Source organism: Camelus ferus, chromosome 5, assembly GCF_009834535.1.
Source record: "Camelus ferus isolate YT-003-E chromosome 5, BCGSAC_Cfer_1.0, whole genome shotgun sequence".
In the NCBI taxonomy this organism is placed as follows: Eukaryota; Metazoa; Chordata; class Mammalia; order Artiodactyla; family Camelidae; genus Camelus; species Camelus ferus.
Genome location: NC_045700.1, coordinates 50,682,588 through 50,703,116, shown reverse-complemented (window position 1 = coordinate 50,703,116; position 20,529 = coordinate 50,682,588). Strand labels below are relative to the sequence as shown.

Here is a 20,529-nt window from a genome sequence, read left to right as displayed (position 1 = left end):
TGCCCGAAAGACAAGCCTCTCTCTGGGCAGGAAACGGGCTCCTTTTAAGGGCACTGAGCTGCAGTCTCCAAGCACCGCTGGGCCGAGGGAGGGTACCGGCTGCTGCTGAGGGATGTCCGGGCTGGGAGAGGAGGCGGGGCCGGGCGCCCCTGAGGCCAGCGAGCCGGTGGGCGGAGCCGGCAAGCATCTCTGCCGGAGCCCCGGCAGCAGGGGGCGTGGCGGGGAGCCAGACCGGCGCTGCTGCACCGAGGCCCCGCCTCCGCCCCCGCCCGTCCCCTGGAGGGACGCAAGCGAGGAAGAGAGGGGGAGTTGGAGGGGAGGAGGTGGTGGTGTCGGCGCTTGATCGCTCCTCTCGGGGACCGGCCAACCCGGGGAGCAAGGACGTCGCTCCGCACTGCTCTTCCTCCTGCCGCAAAGCCGTCCCTTCTCCCCATGTCCCAGAGCAGGCATCGAGCCGCGGCCCCGCCGCTGGAGCGCGAGGACAGCGGGACCTTCAGGTCAGCGCCCAGGCGGTCGGGACCAAGCCGGGCAGGGCCGGTAGTGGTGGGCAGGAGAGGCGGGGGCGGGGGAGCCGGCTGTCCAGCGGCATTCTGGGTAAAGCCCCCTCCTGGCGCTCGCGCCCCCGCGTCTGAGGCCCGGCGGCTGGCCGGCACTCGGCCCCGCCCTCTCGGCGGCGCGCGGGCCGGGGTCTGCGGCCCGGTCCCGCCCCTCTTGCGGTCTCGGGCGGCAAGGATGGGCTGAGGTGGCTCGGGTCGCCGCCGTGGGAAAGGGGTTTGTAGGCTTGGTCCTGGGAGGTTGCGGCACCCATGTCCTCTCGATTCCCCTGCGAATCCCTCCTACCCGCATTCAGGTTATCTCCATAAAGACCTCCCTCACCCTACCCGTCCCTGCCCGCTGCCGGCTGCCGGCTGCCCGCCGCCCGCTGCCCGCCGCAGCGGCGCCCGGAGACGCGCGCCTGGCCGACGGGGAGCTTCGGTGTCTCCCGCGTCACCATTAGTGGCTGTTAAAAACTATTCTCTGTATGCTACTTCCCTCCCCGTTTTGACATGCAAAGCACAGCTTTTTTCTGGTTTTTCTAGTTTGGGGAAGATGATTACAGCTAAGCCAGGGAAAACACCAATTCAGGTATTACACGAATACGGCATGAAGACCAAGAACATCCCAGTTTACGAATGTGAAAGATCCGATGTGCAAATACACGTGCCCACTTTCACCTTCAGAGTAACCGTTGGTGACATAACTTGCACAGGTCTGTATGCAAAATTAACCCCGATGACCATGTGTGTTGGCAGTCAAGACCTGGTATCCCTTTTCAGTTTGGAAAAGTACCCTTTTTACCAGAGACATCGGTGAGAGCGGTCTCGTAAAACTGAGACCTTGTATCTCATTGGGTCATTGGGACTTTCTAACTTTTCTGATTCTCTAATTTTCTCTTCCCCAGATACTAAGAGAAGCTCAGAAACATACCCTAGGATCCTCCTAGGGTTCTTCCAAGAATTAGGGAGAATCAGGAAAGGTTCTTGGAGCAGCCATAGCTGAATAAGTACGTGCTGTCAAGTTTCAAAGGTTGTAGCAGATGCCAGGAAGCATGACCCCAGACTCATTAGGCACTTTGGGCCCATAGTACCACACTGGATTCTGTATTGAAACAAAACGAGGAAGGCAGAGGCTCAACTACACTGTATTGCCTATAGCTTCTAGTTCCTGACACTGTGTAGGTATCTTAATGAGATGTTATCACTTTTTTATACATGAGGAAATAGGTTCAGAGAGATTATAAGAAACATGCCCAAGGTCACAGAGCAATGAAGTTTCAAAATTCGGATTCACCTTATTATGGTTATTGAGCTTGAGCAAATGATAACTGAAGTAGCCCATTTGTAGATGTTTTATTTCTTATGTATCTATTTAATTGCAATCACACAAAAAATTGAGTACTAAATTTAATTTGGAAGAATGCCTAAAAGAAATTTAGCAAGAAGACTGAGATTCCACCATCTGGTAATCTGAAGGCATCATTTGTTTGTGTCCCTGAAAATCTGAAGTCTGCTATTTTCACTGAAGCCACTTTAAGAAAATTTTGCAGCTTTTTTGTCTATGTGAGGCAGGTGGATTGTAGCTCGATTCTAGCTGGATGGTTCTTCATATGACCTATAGAATCAACATTGCATTACTGCTTTGGCTAGTCTGTTTTTAAATATTCAGTGAAAATTCAAGAAAAAGTAGCCTGTTTCCCCTCAGTCTGTTTTAGATCAGAGATTAACAACCTGTGGCAGCTGCCTAGGCCTCCTACTTTTCCCCACACTGCCCTATCTTCCTGTGTACGCTTACCTACCTCCACAGATTCACATACTGCCTAAACACTGGTAATTCTGAAGTCTCTGTCTTCAGTTCAGGCTCAGTGATAGAACAGTGTTTCAGCCTGTGCTTGCTGGGCATCTTCACACGGATGACCGAAAGATGCCTCAGTTTCTCATTGTCCTAAACTGAATCCATCTTTTTCTCTCTCAAATCCATTCCCCCTGCAGTCCCTAGCTCAGTAAAGGCACCACCATCACCCATTTGCTCACAGTAGAAATTGGGTTTTGTCTTTTTGAGTCCTTCCCCTCCTTCCGCCTGTTGTCCAGTTTGCCACCAAATCCTGCTTCCTAAATCTCTTGAATCTGTCTGCCCCTCTCGTCTTCCCATTGCTACTGTTGGAGCCACTTGGATTATAGCTACAGTCTTGTAGCTGCTCTTTTAGCTTCTAGTCTTATGGTGTCCACACAACAACCATACTGTTCTTTCTGGCATTCATATCTGTTCATGTACTTCCTCTTCTTCTTAAAATCTATTCAGTGGTTTCCCCAACACCCTCTAGGTGAATACAGATTTCTTAACATGAGTTAACACCTGAAAGTGTGACTGACAGCAGCATTAATATCAACCTGGACGCTTGAAATAAGTGCATAATAGACTTACTGGATAAGAGTATGTGTTGTGTTCTAACAAAATTCCCAGGCAATTTATAAAGTTTGAGATGCACAAATTTAGGAGACCATTCTTTGACCTCTCCAACCATTCACCTCTCTAGCCTTTTATCTCAAAATTCCTTTCCTCAGGCCCTACTGCACCAAGCATCTTGGGGCTTGAGAACGCCGTGCCCCATGTTGCCTCTGAGCCTTTGCAGGTGCCCTTTTCTCTTCCTACAGTGCTCTTCCTAATCCCCCATCCCTCTTCACCTCACTCATTTTTACTGATCTTTCAGGTCCTTGCTCTGCCTTCATGAAACCTTTCTGAATTCTTACCAAGAGCTACCTCTCGCTTGGGCAACCCTACAACCTGCACATAGGCCTACCGAAATATTCCTTATTGCAGATGTGTGTTAGAGGCAAATCTCGCACGCTAGTCTGTATGCTCTTTAAAGGCAGGGACTCTGGTTCTCTACCACAGTTGACCCTTGAACAGCACGTGTTTGAATTACATAGGTCCACTTATACTTGGATCTTTTTTAGTAGTAAATACTACAGTACCACACCATCCATGGTTGGTTGAATCTGTGGTTACTGAGGAAGCTGAAAATGGAGGAACCACAGATACAGAGAGCTGACTGTAAGTTACAGGTGAATTTTCAAAAGCACAGAGGGTTGGTGCCCCTAACTCCCATGTTGTTCAAGGGTCAACTGTATATCCTTAATACCTGTTTAGTGAATAAATGAGGATGGTTTGTGTGTTCTCTAACACTTGAGGGCCACACCTGAAATTTATTCCATGTCCCTTTTCTTCCCTCTGCACCAGAGGAATAGACATCAGCATTCTGATACCACTTTGGAAGGGTTCTCAACACCTAGTTTGAATTCAGAAGGAAGAAGATTGAATTTACAGTTACTTGTGTGGTTGCTCACTGACATTAGGCATCATCTGTCTCAGTGATTAGTCAGGTCTATTCCCTTCTGCCCCCTTAGCTACCCATGTAAGGGATAGAGATTGTATGGAAGATGCATAATATAATGTCATCTTCCCTATATAAACCTTCCCCCTCTGTACCCAGCATGTAGCCATGATAGCTTCGCAGAGCAGAGGGGTTTAATCCAGTATAGGAGGGGCTGTTAGAATAAAATTGTGTACAATTTGCTGTCAAACAGTGTTGCTGTAAGTGGCTCCTTTAAAGGGAACTTCTTGCTACAGAATTTCCTCTCTAGGAATAAGGAAGAATAAAATACCAAGTTGTATTTCTTCAGAAGGTGTGACATGGTCTACTTTATTATCATTTAATGTAATAAACATGTACAGTGTACACATAAGGATTTTTTTCTACAGGTGTACATAGAATTAAATACCTAGATCTTTTAAAATCATGGGGTTTTAAAATGTGTTGATTCCATATGGTGAATATTTTATTACACTGTATAACTGTTTATAGTGTATTTTTTTATTACCTAGTGTGTATATATATAATGTGTAGTGGCTTTGTTCTCTATTATGCAAACATTTACACAAGCCCCACGTTTTCACAGCATATAAAGACTTATTTTTTTAACCTTAATTCAGGTGAAGGTACAAGTAAGAAGCTGGCGAAACATAGAGCTGCAGAGGCTGCCATAAACATTTTGAAAGCCAATGCAAGTATTTGGTGAGCTAAATTTCTTTGTATTCTGCAGCTCAAAAATATCATGGTTGAGGTAAGATTAAAAGTTTGAACATGCTCACAAAAGCAACAAAGTAAAAAGTTCTTAGTCTAGTTCTGAAATCCTGTTTCCTTGTGGAGACCTGCCATCCCCAAGGACAGCTTTATCTGTAAGAAATTACGTCCAGCAATTAACTGTTAAATGAAGACTCTCATGAACTAGGCTTTTCTTTTTCCTCCTTTCAGATGATGTGCAACAGTAGAAAACCAGAGTGTCTCTGGCAAATACTTTACTGTATTTATTTCTGCACTGAAGAAAATAAGGTGTGAGAGAGAAAAGGATAAGCTAAAAGTGCTCTTTTAGGATTTCTCATTTGGAAGGAGACAAAGAGATTTCCTTTTGTTATAGAATGTAAGCCAAATACAAGAGGATGTTAAGATATGCTGACTATCTTTCCAAAATAAACTCGTTATTACTTTAGGTGTTTTTGGAAAGAGTGTTGGTCCTGTGGTAGCTCATGTATCATAAAGTGGTGTCCTTTGGTTTCTAATGGGCACATCCAGGAGCATGTTTTGCCTTCAAATTCTTCTCTGTATATGTACTCAGATATACTTGGAGTACAATCTGGTATATCTGCTCATGGCTGACACCAGAGGCCCATGGGCATTTAGGGTGGGTTTTTCTATTTCCCAGCCATAGCAACACATGGCTTAGGGATGTAATTAGGTTCTCATGCAGTGTTGGTCCCTTTTTCTAAGTAATTCTAAACCATCTAGGTAGTTTGGAACCAACCAGGGAAAGCCTTGAATCTCACAAAATGCTGCTTGATTCTCTAGGTTCACACATTATAATTGATTCATGCTAACTTTCTGGACATGCCAAATGTCATGGCAGTTTTTGGATTTCCCCCTTGCTGGTGATAGTCATGCTATTTCTGTGCAACCCAAAGGTCAACCCAAAGTGTATTTGTATATCCGTAGAAATGAGCATCCAGTGTGTCCTCCTTCCACATGGACACTTCACTTTCTCGCCAAAAAAAAAGGCTAACAAGCTTTACTATGTATTTGTGCTTCTTGAATAAGATGGGAATTATTAAGCTGTAAATCAGGCTGAAGTTGGCCTGATTTGATAGAGACTTTCTCCCTTCTCCATCACAATTATTTGGGTAGCTTTGGTATACAATGTTTATATCTTATCACCCTCTATAAAAGCTTGAAATTCTGGCAGTTAGGAACGAAACATGAGGAGATGGCAATAGCTCAACATCATTGGTCCTGGAAGAAATGACTCTTCAGTTGCCTGGGTGGTGGTAACCTCGGAATGCAGGACCCATCACCCAAGTAACTGGTAATTTCACACTACTTAGAGGAGATTGTTATCTTTTTCACTAATCACAGTCTCCACTCACGCCAGCCATCTATTTTATGCAGGATATATATAAATCCTTGGAGGATTATTCTAGCATAGAGCAGATGACAGATCAAACCAGGTCTTTCTTCCATAATTATTTGGTTGAAAAAGCTACATTTATGATCCTTATGATTCACATTGCCAGGTTGGATTTTCTGATTTGTTAGTCTTCTTCCCTTTTCGGGTAGGCTAACAATGGTATGCTTTATTTACATTTTTATTGAGCACATATTATATATAAAGCACTGCAAGGCTTATGAAGGTAAGTAATACATAAGGATTTAAAGTCTGAACAGGGGAGAGGTGTGGTGAAGGACAGATAAATTACATGTAAGAGTGTAGAACTTATGGTAAAATAATTCATTTAAAGGGTCAAACCAAATGTTATAATGGTTCAAAGAAGGGGAAAATTATGTCCATTGGGGTGAAAGAAGAGGCTCCTGAGAGAAGTGGCATTTGAGATACACCTTGGATGAGGGATAGATCAGATTCTCACAGAGGCTGTGGGCAAGAAGGGCGTTCCATGTTGAAGGAAAGGCAAGAGCAAAAGCTAAGTAGAAAACGCCTGTCCTTTATTTGATAATTTGGAGGAAATTATTTTGTTTTATAACACTTTATAAAAATGTTTAGCTTTGCAGTTCCTGACCCCTTAATGCCAGACCCTTCCAAGCAACCAAAGAACCAGCTTAATCCTATTGGTTCACTACAGGTAAGCAGCACAGTTTTTCCATACTTAACTTTCTGTCTACTAAAAAAAACGTGTCATAAATTTTGATAGTATCACAGGGGCCAAAAGAAGGAGTTAATATTTTAAAGATAAGGTGGCATGATATATCGTTTTCCAAGTTATGATCATTAGATATTATAGCACTAACTTGAAATTCTTTTCATATTTATTTACATTTTGGATTTTCTTCCATATACAGTATCTGCCTTTGGTTTGTGGAATTGTTATTTGAGATCAACAGGACCTCAGTGCACATGGGTAGAGTGTTTCATATTTTAAGAATATTTCTTGCCACCCTTGTGACAAATCTCTTTCTACTTCTGTTGAGACAGAAGACTTTATAAAGTACCCAAATTGGGTTACCTAACTCAAGAAAAGGGGAAGTCGTCTGCTTATTTGCTTATTCTACCAAAAAATTTACATATATTCAGCTTTGAATTTCTGCATGCAGAATATCCTTCTTGCAGATTAGCCATGTGCTCTGTTGGACAACTCCCCTCCCTGTTATCCAGCCAGTCCTTTGGTCTCTTTCCTGCTCTATGGGTTTTTCTGTAGTTTTCTTCTCCTTTCCTCAACCTCGTCCAAGTGTGTTTGTTTGCTGTCTGTTCCTCATCTGCTTTTGATCAAATACAGTTAGTTAGGCAGCCATGGGTCTGGAAGGTCAGAGCGAGGACCGGAGACGCTTTAGGAACTGATGACCTGTAGATGTCCTTTCTGATGTTCCCAAAGAGAGAGAAAGTAGCTTGTCTTTCCCCTTGAACTCTTTTAAGCCATAGTGAGCTGACCTCATGGAAGAACACCATTCACAGCAGGAAACTGCGTCAGTTTGGTATTCTGGGACTATCTCTGGGAAATATAGGGTCTTATCTCATTTTTTCATTGTAGAATATTATTATTCTTTTCAAACATATGACTAGAATTGGGATCCAAATCATGAAAATATCCTTTATGTAATTGAGCCATTGCATAATGAATATTACGACTAAAGCCTCATCTCGATTTTCTAGGAACTGGCTATTCATCATGGCTGGAGACTTCCTGAATATACCCTTTCCCAGGAGGGAGGACCTGCTCATAAGAGAGAATATACCACAATTTGCAGGCTAGAGTCATTCATGGAAACTGGTACTTACTTCTTTTTACCCTCATACTTCTGAAGACATTGGAAATATTTTCAGATGATGAATGACCATAGAAATTTCTGTTGTGATTTCTTTTCAACTGTTTCTGTGGGGGAGAAAATGGACACACTCCAAGTCTACTGTCTCTAACTTTCTGCAGTTGAATTTAAGTATAAATATTTGGTTTAAGAATACTTATACTTGTCAATTTGATATTTTTTTAAATAATGGGTTGGTAATGGAAAGGCAAATAAATAATTGACTTTTTAAACAGCGTTCACTGATATAATAGTAACTTGAAAATCACTTTGGAGAAAAAAGCAATAGTACTCTTATAGTTTCAACAGCTGTTCTAGAAGATAGGGCTAGGAGAAGATTACATTTGAAAACAAGATGATTAATGAGAGGCTGATGGCAAAAAATTGCAGTGAGATTAAAAAAAAGTAGACGTTAACCTTTTGAATTATAGCATCTTCTATATTGTAAAGGCCATAAGCTATGAGGGGGGAAAAAAGTCACTGAATATAGTTGCTAGTGAGGATTCCTATTGTAACTTCTCCAGCATGTTTTTATCATTTTCAAAGTGGCTTGTAATGGAATTTTACCTTGGCTAGATACTAGTTTTAAGTAATAAGCAACTGTTTGTGCTGGAGAGGTAGTGTTGGCCAGTGTAGAAAGCATTGGGCCATAAGCAGGAACCTCGGCTTCCGTTCCTGATGCAGCCCTTCATTTGCAAGATTAGGCAAATTGTTTAATCTCCCTGCCTGGGCTTTTTAAATCTATAAAACAGAAGCATGGAAGTAGATGCTATTTATGGTGTCTTTCAACTCCAGCATCTCCTGTGCCCTTCTTATTCATGTTGAGAAAGAAATTCCACATAGTTGTCAGTTTATAGGACATTGAGAGATAGGAGTTGTAATTCAAATGTACCTTGGTAAGTTTGAATATTTGATCAGAATTTAAACCAAATATGGTTCATTAAAGTTAGGCCTAGGGAAATATAACTGTCAAAGGAAAACAAAGTATAATTATTAAAGATAAACTGTTAAAAGAAATGCCTTCAAAATGTAAGAATTCATAGCTGCATGAAGCATAACAAACTAAGATATTAGGTCAGTAAAAGAATAGTGTACAAAAACCATGGGCTTGTTCTCTGATAAAACACAATAATTTAAACATTTGGTCATTCTCTGTGGACGCTAACATTTTCAAAACCTACCATTGCCTTTTTCTTCTTTTAGGAAAGGGGGCATCAAAAAAACAAGCCAAGAGAAATGCTGCTGAGAAGTTTCTTGCCAAATTCAGTAATATTTCTCCAGAGAACCACATTTCTTTGGTGAGTTACGATCAGAGATCCACGATGTTAATGCAATTAAGCATCTCTTGCTGTAGGAAACTTCTCTAGATTGCTTTTTGTATCGATACTTTAGGGTTGCAATTTTTAAATTCTCTGAATTGTTTAAAAATCTCTTAACTTATACAGTACCCCAATTTTAGGTGCATGTTATAGGTGAACCAGGGTCACGGGCATGACCAGGTAAGAGGGCTTGGGAGGCACAGTCAAATTCAGAATAATGTGATGGTATCTAAAGATGCTGGGCCAGTAGTGCCACTTTTACCTTCAGATTGACAATGCGTTCACATCTCTTGGTTCATCCATTCATTTATCCACTCAGCAAACATTTAGGGAAACTCGTATTTTGTGCCAAGCTTTCTATCAGGTACTGGCATATAGTGAATTAAATCTCGAGCCCAAAGGAGTTTGCAGCCTACTGAAAGAGAAAAGAACCCTACACACTGGTCCTTACAGAAGGTGCTTGGGAACATAAGAGAAGGATCCAACCAAGATGGGGTTTCAGGAAGACTTCTTGGAGGAAGTAATATCTAAGTCAAGACCTTAGGATGAGAACAGGAAAGAGTTCCAGAGAGAAAAAAGAGCATGTACTAAGACCCAGGAGTGAAACATTTCACGTGATCTAGAAACTCTAAGTAGTTCGGAATGGCTGGAGCACACAGTTGGAGGGAGGGGGTCTCAAACAATAGGCTAGAAAGGTAAAGAGGGATTGAATCTTGAAGGAACTACTATATTAAGGAGATTGAACATTATCGTGACGGTAGTGCAAAGTCATTAAATAAGTTTAATCTGGGAAGGACAGGATCTAATTTATATATTAGAAGGGAAATCACTGGCTGCATTATGGTGAGTGAACGAATATTGGAATCAAAGAGACCTGCTACAGTTACAGAAAGCAGATGAGAAACAGTGGTGACCTAGACTAAGGTAGTGGCAGTTGAAATGGTCAATTTAAAAATTATTTAGAAAACTGAAGTGAATGGGGCATGGTAATTGATTGGCTGTAGAGAGTAAAGAGGAAGGAATAAACATTTTTAGCTTGGCAACCGAATAGATGATGGTACCGTTGAATAATCCAGGGAACATAGAAAATGAGTAGGATTTGAGGGGGGAGCAGATAATGAGCTTAAACTTAGGATATATTGAATTTGAAGTGTTTGTGGAGTAGCTAAGTGAAGATACTGAGTAGGCAGCTGGGGGTACAGATACAGAGTTTAAGAGTATCATGGGCCACACATGATACTTAACTTGAGATTCTGGTATTCATAGGTAGGTATGTCTTATGGCACATTATCTGAGAGTAGTATGTTAGGTAGGAAGTGAGAATTGAAGATTACAGCAGTATCCTAAGCTTATGATAAAATAAGGGCTCATTCTGTAGGAAAAAAAGACTATACATGAACAAGTAGTATAATTTTGGTTTTACTTCCTTAATAGAAAAATATAACACTGCACTAACTTCTTTTAAAACTGGGTCAGAGATGACACCAAAATCACAAAACACAGGTTTGCAGGTGAATTCTACTAACTCTTCAAGGAAGAGATATTTTCAGTGCTATTTAAACTCTTTCAGGCAATATATATAACAAAGAGGAAGCTTCTAAATTTATTTTCCAAAACCAACATAACACTAACACTAAAATCTGACAATAGTAAATCCCAGTGTAACAAATTATGGATCAATCTCTCTTATAGTGAAACACTTTAATGTTGAGTAGAACATTAACAGAATGATATTCCATAGACAGAGAGGGTTTACTTCAGTAATGCAAGGATATTTCAACGTTGGTAAATCTATTACTCTAATTAATCATATTAATGGGTCAAAGGAGAAGAACAATCTCTCAGTAGATGCCAAAAAGATATTTAACAGTCATAATTGATAAACACTTTTAAAATATCCCTATTGTGATTTAAAACATATACCTCAAAAAAAAAATCAAAACCATGGTTATGTGTTATATCCATTCCCATAATTTCAGAAATAAAACAAGGATGCTCACTGACACCATTTTTTTAAACCTTATTCTAGAAGTACCAACCAACATAATTAGACAGGAGAAAACAGCAAGAGATTAGAAATAAGAGATAAAAATGATCATTAACTGCAAATAATATGATTGTATCCCTATAAAACCCTAGAGACAAACTACTAGAAACAATAAGAGAATTCATCAAGGTAACTGATCATAAAGTTAATATTCAAAATCAATACCTTTCTCATATTATTTAGAGTTACAAAGGTAACCACCAGAATAATTAAAAATAGAAAGTTAAAAATTACTGCTTCTGGAAAGGGGATTTTTGCTTTTATAATTCTGTACTATTTGATCTTTTTGGTTATATGTGTATATTACTTTGATTAATAAAATTTATGAAGCTTGATAACATTGGTCATTTATATCTGTCCTGAAAAAGTATGCTAGAAAAATTTAATAATTTTCCTATTTACAAATATTAACAGGTGGAGTATAGAAGTTTCCATTCTTAATAGTAGAAAAGAAGATAATGTGTTGGGAAATAAACTTAAAAAGAATGTGCAGGACTTACTAGAGAAAAACTTTAAAACTCAATTGAGACATTAAACAGATTGAATACATGTAAAGCTATCTTTTTATTTTTGATAGAAAAACTCAATATTGTAAGTATATAAAAAATGTAATATAATCTCAGTCAAAATCTACAGAATTCATTTTGGACATTGATAAAACTTACAATTAAGTTTGTCTCTGAAAAACAAACTCCAGAATAACCAAGAAAACTAAAAAGGAAGAGTATGGGACGTGGGGTTACACCTCACCAGAGAATAAAATGTACTGTAAATGTACTATGTAACTATGTTAAAACAGGTATTTGTACTGGAGTAGACAGAGGGTAGGTATAGATGTGAATCCATGTAGGAACATAGTACATGACAACAGTGAGATTTCAAATAAATGGATGAGAGGATGGATTATTCAACAAATGATGTAGAAACAATTTACAGACACATTTTAGGAGGGGAAATACACATACATACACACACACACACACACACACACACACACACTTCTGTTCCTTAAAAAACTAAAAATAGAGTTACCATACGATCCAGCAGTCCCACTCCTGGGCATATATCTAGAGAAAACTCTTAATTTGAAAAAATACATGCACCCTAGTGTTCACAGCAGCACTATTTACAATAGCCAAGACATAGAAGCAACCTAAATGTCCATCAACAGATGAATGGATAAAGAATACCACGCAGCCATAAAAAAAGAAACGATGCCATTTGTAGCAACATGGATGGACTAGAGATTATCATACTAAGCAAAGTAAGTCAGACAGAGAAAACAAATATCATATAATATCACTTATATGTGGTATCTAAAATATGATACTAATGAACTTATTTACAAAACAGAAATAGACCCACAGACATAGAAAACAAACTTATGGTTACCAAAGGGGAAAGCTGGTTAGGGAGTGATAAATTAGAAGTTTGGAATTAGCAGATACAAACTACTATATATAAAATAGATAAACAACAAGGACCTACTATTTGCACAGGGAACTATACTCACTATCCTGTAATAACCATAATGGAAAAGAATCTGAAAAAGAATATATATACACACACACACATAAATATATGTATGACAATCACTTTGCTGAATACCAGAAACTAACACATTGTAAATCAACTATACTTCAATAAAAAATAAAATGAAAAAAATAAAATTCTTAGCATGGGAAAGCCTTTTTAAGCATAACTTAAAACCTAGAAGCTGTAACATAAAAAAATTCATAAATTTAACTACATAAAACCTACTGCACAGCAAAATGTGGGTAAATAAAACCAATAAAAACAAAGTGAGAAGAAACTGTATTCAACACATGACTATGAAGGAACTGTTTTCACTATCACATATAAAGCTTACACATCAATAAAAAGGACAACCCAATAGAAGAAATACAAATGGTGAAAAAAATGTTCAACTTCATTCATGCAAGCTGAACAAGATACAGTTTTCATCTGTAGATTGACAAACTTACAAAGTTTGACCATACCTGGTATTGGCAAAGGTATGAGAAAACCACACCCTCCAAGACACTTGATGGGAGTATAAATTGGTTCAGAAATCAGTTTGGAATTGTGTATCAAAGTTAAAAACATATGTTCTTTGACTCAGCAGTTCTACGTCTAGAAATGATTGCAGAGAAAGTCATCCAAGTGCAAAAGAGTTTCATTGTAATATTGTTAGTAAAAGCAAGAAACTAGAAACAACCTAAAGCCCACAGTTGGAGACTGGTAAGATAAATGTAGTGCTTATATGTTCAGTGATACGAGAAAAATGAACAATACCAGATATAGAAAACTCATTCTTTTTGTTTAAAAAGATTATATTTGTGTGTGTACTTAAATATGCATAGAACATTTATGGAAGGATACTGAAGAAATGTTTCATAGCAAGTATCTTTAGGGAATGGAGCAGAACTCTGGGGAAAGAATGGTAAGAAAGAGACTCTTCATTATATTTTTGTTCTTATTGCAGGTATTCTTTTACTATATGAATGAATTATGATTTTTGAGTATTTTTTAAAGTTAAGGAGCGTAAAATTCTATTTAGTAAATTTTGCAGTTTACTTAGTTCTTTATCATGACCATCCCTATGATCTTTTGAAAATCTCTTAACCTCTGTCAAGCTCATTGATAAATAGAAACTAAGGATATGCTGACCTACTTATTTCAGAGAGTAGTTGTGGTTTTTCTAACAGCATATGTGAAAGCAATTTAAGAACCATAAACTAACATGGAAATGTAAAGAATTCTAACAATGGAAATGAAAAGGTAAAGATATGGGGGAAACAAAGAAAAGAGGAAAAGGAGAGAGAAAACAGGAATAACTAAACTCATTTGGGTTCTGAGACAGGTCTGATAAGAATTTTTTTTTACATCGTGCCATTCATTTGAATGACTTGTTCTCAAACTTGCACATTTCATCTTTCCTATAGTTTGTTTTCTGCTTTACAGCCGTCAGATAGATTGGTATTTAGTACAAGAAACCGTAAAGATAAAGTTTATTTATATTTTAATTTGTAAGTTGCTCCATTAGGCAGACTCAATTATAGTTGACCATTGAACAGCACAGGTTTAAACTGCTCGGGTCCATTTATACGTGGATTTTTTTCAGTAGTAAATACTACAGTACGGCGCGGTCCATGGCTGGTTGAATCCATGGATGCAGAACTGTGGATACTGATGGCTGACTTAACTGCGGGGAGGGTCAGCTCCCCTAACCCCCACGTCGTTCAAGGGTCCACAGTATTTACTGATTTGCTTATAGTGCTCTTAAATATGTTACACATTTTAAAGTGACCCTCACAAAATTTGACTGAGAACTTTTTATTATACAAAAATGTTTTTAAATACTTCCAGGATATTATTGCACATCCTTTCTTTTTTTGTTAACATTGTGGTATTTGTTAAATGTGTATACTTGTTAGTGCTGTCTGGGTTACACTGGAAAGTTAATTAAATGGAATCCATTTAAACATGCTTTATAAAGTACTAAATGTGAGTACTTAATTCATACTTATAATAGCACTGGAACCCAGTCCAACTTAAGAGTCTTAATCTTCACCTCTGTTTTTCAGACAAATGTGGTAGGACATTCTTTAGGATGTACTTGGCATTCCTTGAGGAATTCTCCTGGTGAAAAGATCAACTTACTGAAAAGAAGCCTTCTGAGTATTCCAAATACAGATTATATCCAGCTGCTTAGTGAAATCGCCAAGGAACAAGGTTTTAGTATAACATACTTGGATATAGGTAGGATTTTTTTCTTTGGCTTATTGCAAAAACTGTTCCTTTATAAAATATGTTTCAGAAACAAAAACCTCTATTACTTTTTTTTTCCATTGATCAGGGATTCTGACTGTATATAATTACCAGAGCAGTAATATATCATTGATACGTCCCATTCTTATAAATAATAAACATAGAGGTAAGATCCATCCAGTTATAATAATAAAAACAACAATCACTAAGATATATAGAGTTACTATGTGCCAGGCACTGTTCTAAGGACATTACATATTTCAACTTACAGAATCCTCAGACTTATCCTGTGAAATAGATTCTATTTTCCTTATGTATAAGTAGAGACAGTAAGGCATGGAAAGGTTAAGAAACTTGCCTGAGATGACATAGCTAGTTAGTGGTAGAGCCAGATTAGAAGATACGATGTCTACTAAACTAGCCCTGATGGGCAGCTTGACAAATAAAAAGGCACCTACATTTCCAGAGCAAGTACCAGGTTTGTGGGGGCCAGACCCCTTCTCTTTGCATTAATGCTGCCAGTTCCAGGGGATGAATGGGGACAAGTCAATTTATAGCTTTATGTCATCTCAGCAATCCTCTTCTATATTTTCTCTAGCCCATAATCATTTGGATAGACAAATGTGGACAGATTGGAAAGCAAGTCAGTGTGGATTTTCTTTTAATGCAGTTTATAACTGGCTTGTGTGTGTGGGTGGGTGGGTGTGTTCATGTGTGTTTTGGTGCCTTGATTTAATATCAGTATAGCATGTGAAGAATTTGATATCCCTTATTCCAGCTTCGGTGAACTGTGGGGACCTAGCTTGTCAGAGCTACTAGCACTGGGAAAATAGGGTGTTTACAGACTGAAAGGACTTCAGATTTTCTCTGCTACTTTGGGTCAGGTGCAATGTCTTAATATACTAAGAATGATGCAGAACCTGGTGAATAATGCAGAAAGATGATGAGAAACTGGCTGATTGAGAGACCATTCATACAAAAATATTATTTCCACTTTGCTGAGTGTTTGAGACAGAGAGATGAATAAGCCATGTCATGAATATGACTATGGGAGGTTTTGAATCTGTGGAAAAGAAACTTGAGATGATTTTTTAGATTATGAATTAAGGATGCCTTTGAAATGCTTCTTACCAATTTTAAGAACTAAATCATTCTTGTAAATATAGAATAGCAGTCTAAAAACCACAGTCAATTAACTTGACTAACTTCTTTACAGTTACTTTCAAAAGAACCTCAATGTTCTCTGAAGAAGATACACAAATGGCCACCAAGCATGTGAAAAGATGTTCACTGTCTTTAGTCATCAGAGAAATGCAAATCAAAACCACAGTGAAGTACCAGTTCACACCCACTAAGATGGCTGTGATGAATGAAATAGGAAATAACCAAGGTTGGCAAAGATGTAGGGAAACTGTAGCCCTCATACGTTGCTGGTGGGAATGTAAGATGTTTCAGCTCCTGTGGAAAATACAAGTTTTGCAGCTCCTCAGTTGAGTTATCATATGACCCAGCAACTCTACTGCTAAGTATATACCTACAAGAATTGAAAACTGGCATCAAATACCTGTATACACACGTTCATAGCAGTACTATTCACAATAGCCAGGAGGTGGAAACAGCTCAAAGGTCCATCAATGGGTGAATAAGTAAATGAGTTGTGATATGTACATGGCATGAAATATTACTCAGCTATGAAAAAGAATGAAGTTCTTACATATGCTACAATATGGATGAACCTCAGAAACATTGTACTAAGTGAAAGAAGCCAGACACAAAAGGTCACATATGATTCCATTTATATGAACTGTCCAGAATAGAATAATCCCTAGATTGGTAGCCACCAGGGGCTGGAGGGTAGGAGTGGGGATAGGGAGCAACTGCTTAATGGGGATGGTGTTTTCTCCTGGGCTGATGAAATGGTGAAAATGTTCTGTAACTAGATAGAGGTGGTGATTGCACAGCATTGTGAATGTACTAAATGCCACTGAATAGTTCACTTTAAAATGGTTCATCTTCTGTTATGTGAATTTTACCTTAATTTTTAAAAGAACCGAGATGCTTGAACTAGAAACCCTCTTCGCACATTAAATAGTCCCATTGTATCTGGAAATTTTATGCTATTATTGACACTAGCTGAAATAATAACACTTCATCATGACCACTTATCGTAACTCACCTGTTTCTACTTCTTTCCTTGCCTCAGTAAACCATCTTTAGTAAGAGTGATTCATCAGTTGATGAGAAGACCATTTGTTTTCAGGGTTTAGGTATTGTTTTTAAAACATCCTGATCCATATACAATATAAAATTAAACTCTCTGCACTGACTTATAACCAAAGAACATGATGTCAAAGGGAGGTCTTTCCTGAACCATGTGTTTCCTGGTTCAAATGTCTACTGAAAATAACTCTATACCTTATAATGGAAAATACAATCTCTCCAGCCCTCTTGCAAAAGTTTTTTTCCCTTTTAAAAAAGTTGCCATGTTCAGTAATTTACAAGCACTATTCAACTAGCCACATTAGAATTGCCTTAGGAGCTTTTTTTTTTTTTTTTTTTTTTTAAATAAATGCAGGAATCTGGCCACTCCAACCCCAAGCCCTGTGTTTCTGATTGAGCAGGCTGGAGTGAGGCTGGGGTACCTGTATTTTTTTAAAGTTCCCCCAGGTGACTATGAGGCAGCTGTATTTGAGAACCACTGTAGTTGGGCAGTTGTTTATACAAGGAAGACAAAGATAGTAAGTGGAGTGGTTATACCATAGATGCTTATGGAGAAAGACAGTCATAAAAACTATTGTTTTTACAAAGGATCTGCTCTATTTGCATGTGGCATTAACCATCATGTTTGATTATGTCATTGCAGAAGAACTGAGTGCCAATGGACAGTATCAGTGTCTTGCTGAACTGTCCACCAGTCCCATCACAGTCTGCCATGGCTCTGGGATCTCCTGTGGCAATGCACAGAGTGATGCAGCTCACAATGCTTTGCAGTATTTAAAGATAATAGCAGAAAGAAAGTAAACTTGGAACAGCTTGGAGAAGCCTTCAGTAGCACATATGTTCCCCTTTCACCCCTTCCCAAGTAAATCCTTTACTACATTTGTGTGTTGTTTCTAAATTTCTTAGATTCCCATCAACACTACAGATTTAATTTTCTCCTCGTAGCTGTTACCAAACAGTTTTTAACGGCTTCACCTTTGTATTGGTATACTGTATTTATAAACTTTGTACCATAAGCAGACTGTAGCACCCATTTTACAGTGCCATGTACATAGAAGGAAAAAGCTGCATGTTTGTTGTTGATGATGTTGACGATGATAGTGATGATGAACTAAAACCGCTAGCAACAGTCTTTCCTACTGGTGCTCAACCTCTTCCTTGCGAAAGGCTTTGTAAAGGGGTTTCGAAGGAAGCCCCTTAGACTTAACATTGAGGAACGCACTTACAGGCTTTTGTTGGATATGATTGTTAAACATCAGGGAACATGATTGTCTGCTGTGTATCTGAATCCATGTAATAAAGAGCTATTGTTATAATGGGTTCTGTTCATTTTATTAAAGTGCTACTGACTTGACTGTGGCCCTGTTTTTTTTTTAGCCCTTCTTGTGAGTAACACTGTAATGTGGATATTGTGTTATTTAAGTATCTCTAGTTTACTTCTAAAAGTCAAAGGTAAAGAAAAAAAAGACCTATGGCTTTAGCAAAAATTTACAAATATATATGTGATGAATCACTGTCATATTTTCTCTGAGCATATGCAGTGTTGTCTTTTTCTTTGACATAACCATTCACAGATGAACTTGAAGTTGAAAAAGCATTAAAATTACAAAAGCAAAATTTTCCAGTGCACTCAATTCAGTTACAAGAATGTTTCAAATAAAGTAATGAGTGCTTAAAAAGTTGGGAAATAAGTCTCCTGAGCAAATTTTAATTTTGCCTTTTGTGTTAACTTATATCATCCTGTAACACCTCCAGTCTGCCATCTGTCAGTGCCAGCTGACAGTGCTACCTTTGTAGATCAGGGAAAACCTCAAAGAAGAGAGCTCTCAATAATAAAGTTAGGTTTTGACAATCTGAAGATTGTCAGCAGGAAGTAGGTAACAAGTGTATTTCTGTCTGGAAAAATATTTTACCTGAGTGCAATCCTTTGAGAATAAACTACATAATAAAGGGAAACCAGTGTATGTAACTTATTTAAAACCCTAAAGAGCATGTAACGTAGTTTTACATTATAAGCTATAATATGTCAATTAAATCATGTAATTTTAGGTACTTTTTGGGTGAGATTAAGGAACACACACACTGGAAATGAAATTTAGGCATTAACCAGAGTTTATGGGTATTAAGATTGGATTAGTTTTGGGTGTTTATGGACGCTGTAGAATAGAGAGGACACAATGAACTCACTCTAGAGATGACCTCAGACCCTCTGCACAGTAAAAATGCCCACTGTGAAGGGGGTGAAGTCACGGGAAGATCTCATAAAGCACTGGAAGAAGAGGATGAAGTCCAGCTGGGGGAAAGGACAATATAACTGGGTTCTAAACAGTTAATGTGTATTGATAAAATGATGAGAACTGAGTATAAGATGCCCAGAAGTTACGTTCTTCCTTCTGCCTGTGCTTTCCCTGCTCTGACTCCAGAGGAAGCAAGCATTCTTAAAGAGACTGCTCCAATGTCACCTCTGTCAGACTGTCCAGGTTTTCTCAGGAGTTAGCTGCACCCTCCAGTTAACAGTATTTTGTTAGGCTCTTAATGAATAAAACTGGTGTACTGTTAACCATGTTAGGTGAGTGACCCAAATAGGCTAAACAAGTAACTATGCCTGTTGCATTAGCTGTGTCAGTAGTGAGAAAATACACTGTGTGGAGGTTATTGCAAGTTCCAATGGGAAAATCACAATGCAGACTCCATGGGTTCTGGATTAAGACCAGGCCATCTATGGTGGAGAAGTAAACACCTTTCGGCAAACATCTTGTGATGTGCTACTGCGCCCTGGTAGAGATGTAGCCTCTCAGGACAGGATGCATGGTAGCCAAAGGGCCCATCAGCTTCAGAGTTGCCTGCGGGTTCAGCTGAGAACTTTGGGTTGAGATCGTATCACAACCCAACTTTTTCTGCACAATACCAGTCTCTTATTTCTTCCACCGATGGTGATCTCCAAAGCATTCCCTAAATAAAAACCTCCTGCCGCTGTCTCTTCCTGCAGAGCCCAACCTGATATACAGTTATAGTTTATGATAAAAATATTAATTAGAAAAGTCAGATAAATCATCTTATTTACTCATGATATAAAATGCAACTCTGAGATACTTTTATTTCTCTTTAGATCATATATCTTATGCCTTTTTTTTTTTAAATGGAGGTACTGGGGGTTAAACCCAAAACTTTGTGCATGCTAAGCATGTGCTCTACCACTGAGTTATACCCTCCCCACTCTTTTGCCTTTTATTAAAAAATGTTTTTGCAGGTCTGTGTGGGTGGTGTGT

The 20,529-nt window shown here is 38.7% G+C and overlaps 2 protein-coding genes across 3 annotated transcripts in view; one reads left to right on the top strand and one right to left on the bottom strand.

Moving 5' to 3' along the window:
- PJVK (pejvakin) overlaps window positions 1-20,529 on the bottom strand; it is a 53,611-nt gene that overhangs the window by 9,915 nt on the left and 23,167 nt on the right. The gene's annotated exons all lie outside the window — the stretch shown is intronic.
- PRKRA (protein activator of interferon induced protein kinase EIF2AK2) lies at window positions 253-18,614 on the top strand. Of its 2 annotated transcripts, XM_032479782.1 has the most exons (8): window positions 254-497; window positions 1,080-1,249; window positions 4,531-4,612; window positions 6,648-6,726; window positions 7,752-7,869; window positions 9,107-9,201; window positions 14,857-15,031; window positions 17,904-18,614. In XM_032479782.1, exons 1-8 carry the CDS (start codon window positions 433-435, stop codon window positions 18,059-18,061), a joined length of 942 nt encoding a protein of 313 aa, XP_032335673.1. In that variant the 5' UTR covers window positions 254-432; the 3' UTR covers window positions 18,062-18,614. The 2 variants fall into 2 exon arrangements, with proteins under 2 accessions (XP_032335674.1, XP_032335673.1); XM_032479783.1 differs by lacking the exon at window positions 1,080-1,249 and having other exon boundaries at window positions 253-497.

Bases quoted from the DNA above. Each gene is read 5' to 3' on its own strand.
- PRKRA (XM_032479782.1), top strand. From the start codon at position 433: ATGTCCCAGAGCAGGCATCGAGCCGCGGCCCCGCCGCTGGAGCGCGAG. The intron at 6,727-7,751 runs GTAAGCAGCACA...TCGATTTTCTAG, and splicing joins ATCCTATTGGTTCACTACAG to GAACTGGCTATTCATCATGG. The intron at 15,032-17,903 runs GTAGGATTTTTT...ATGTCATTGCAG, and splicing joins TATAACATACTTGGATATAG to AAGAACTGAGTGCCAATGGA.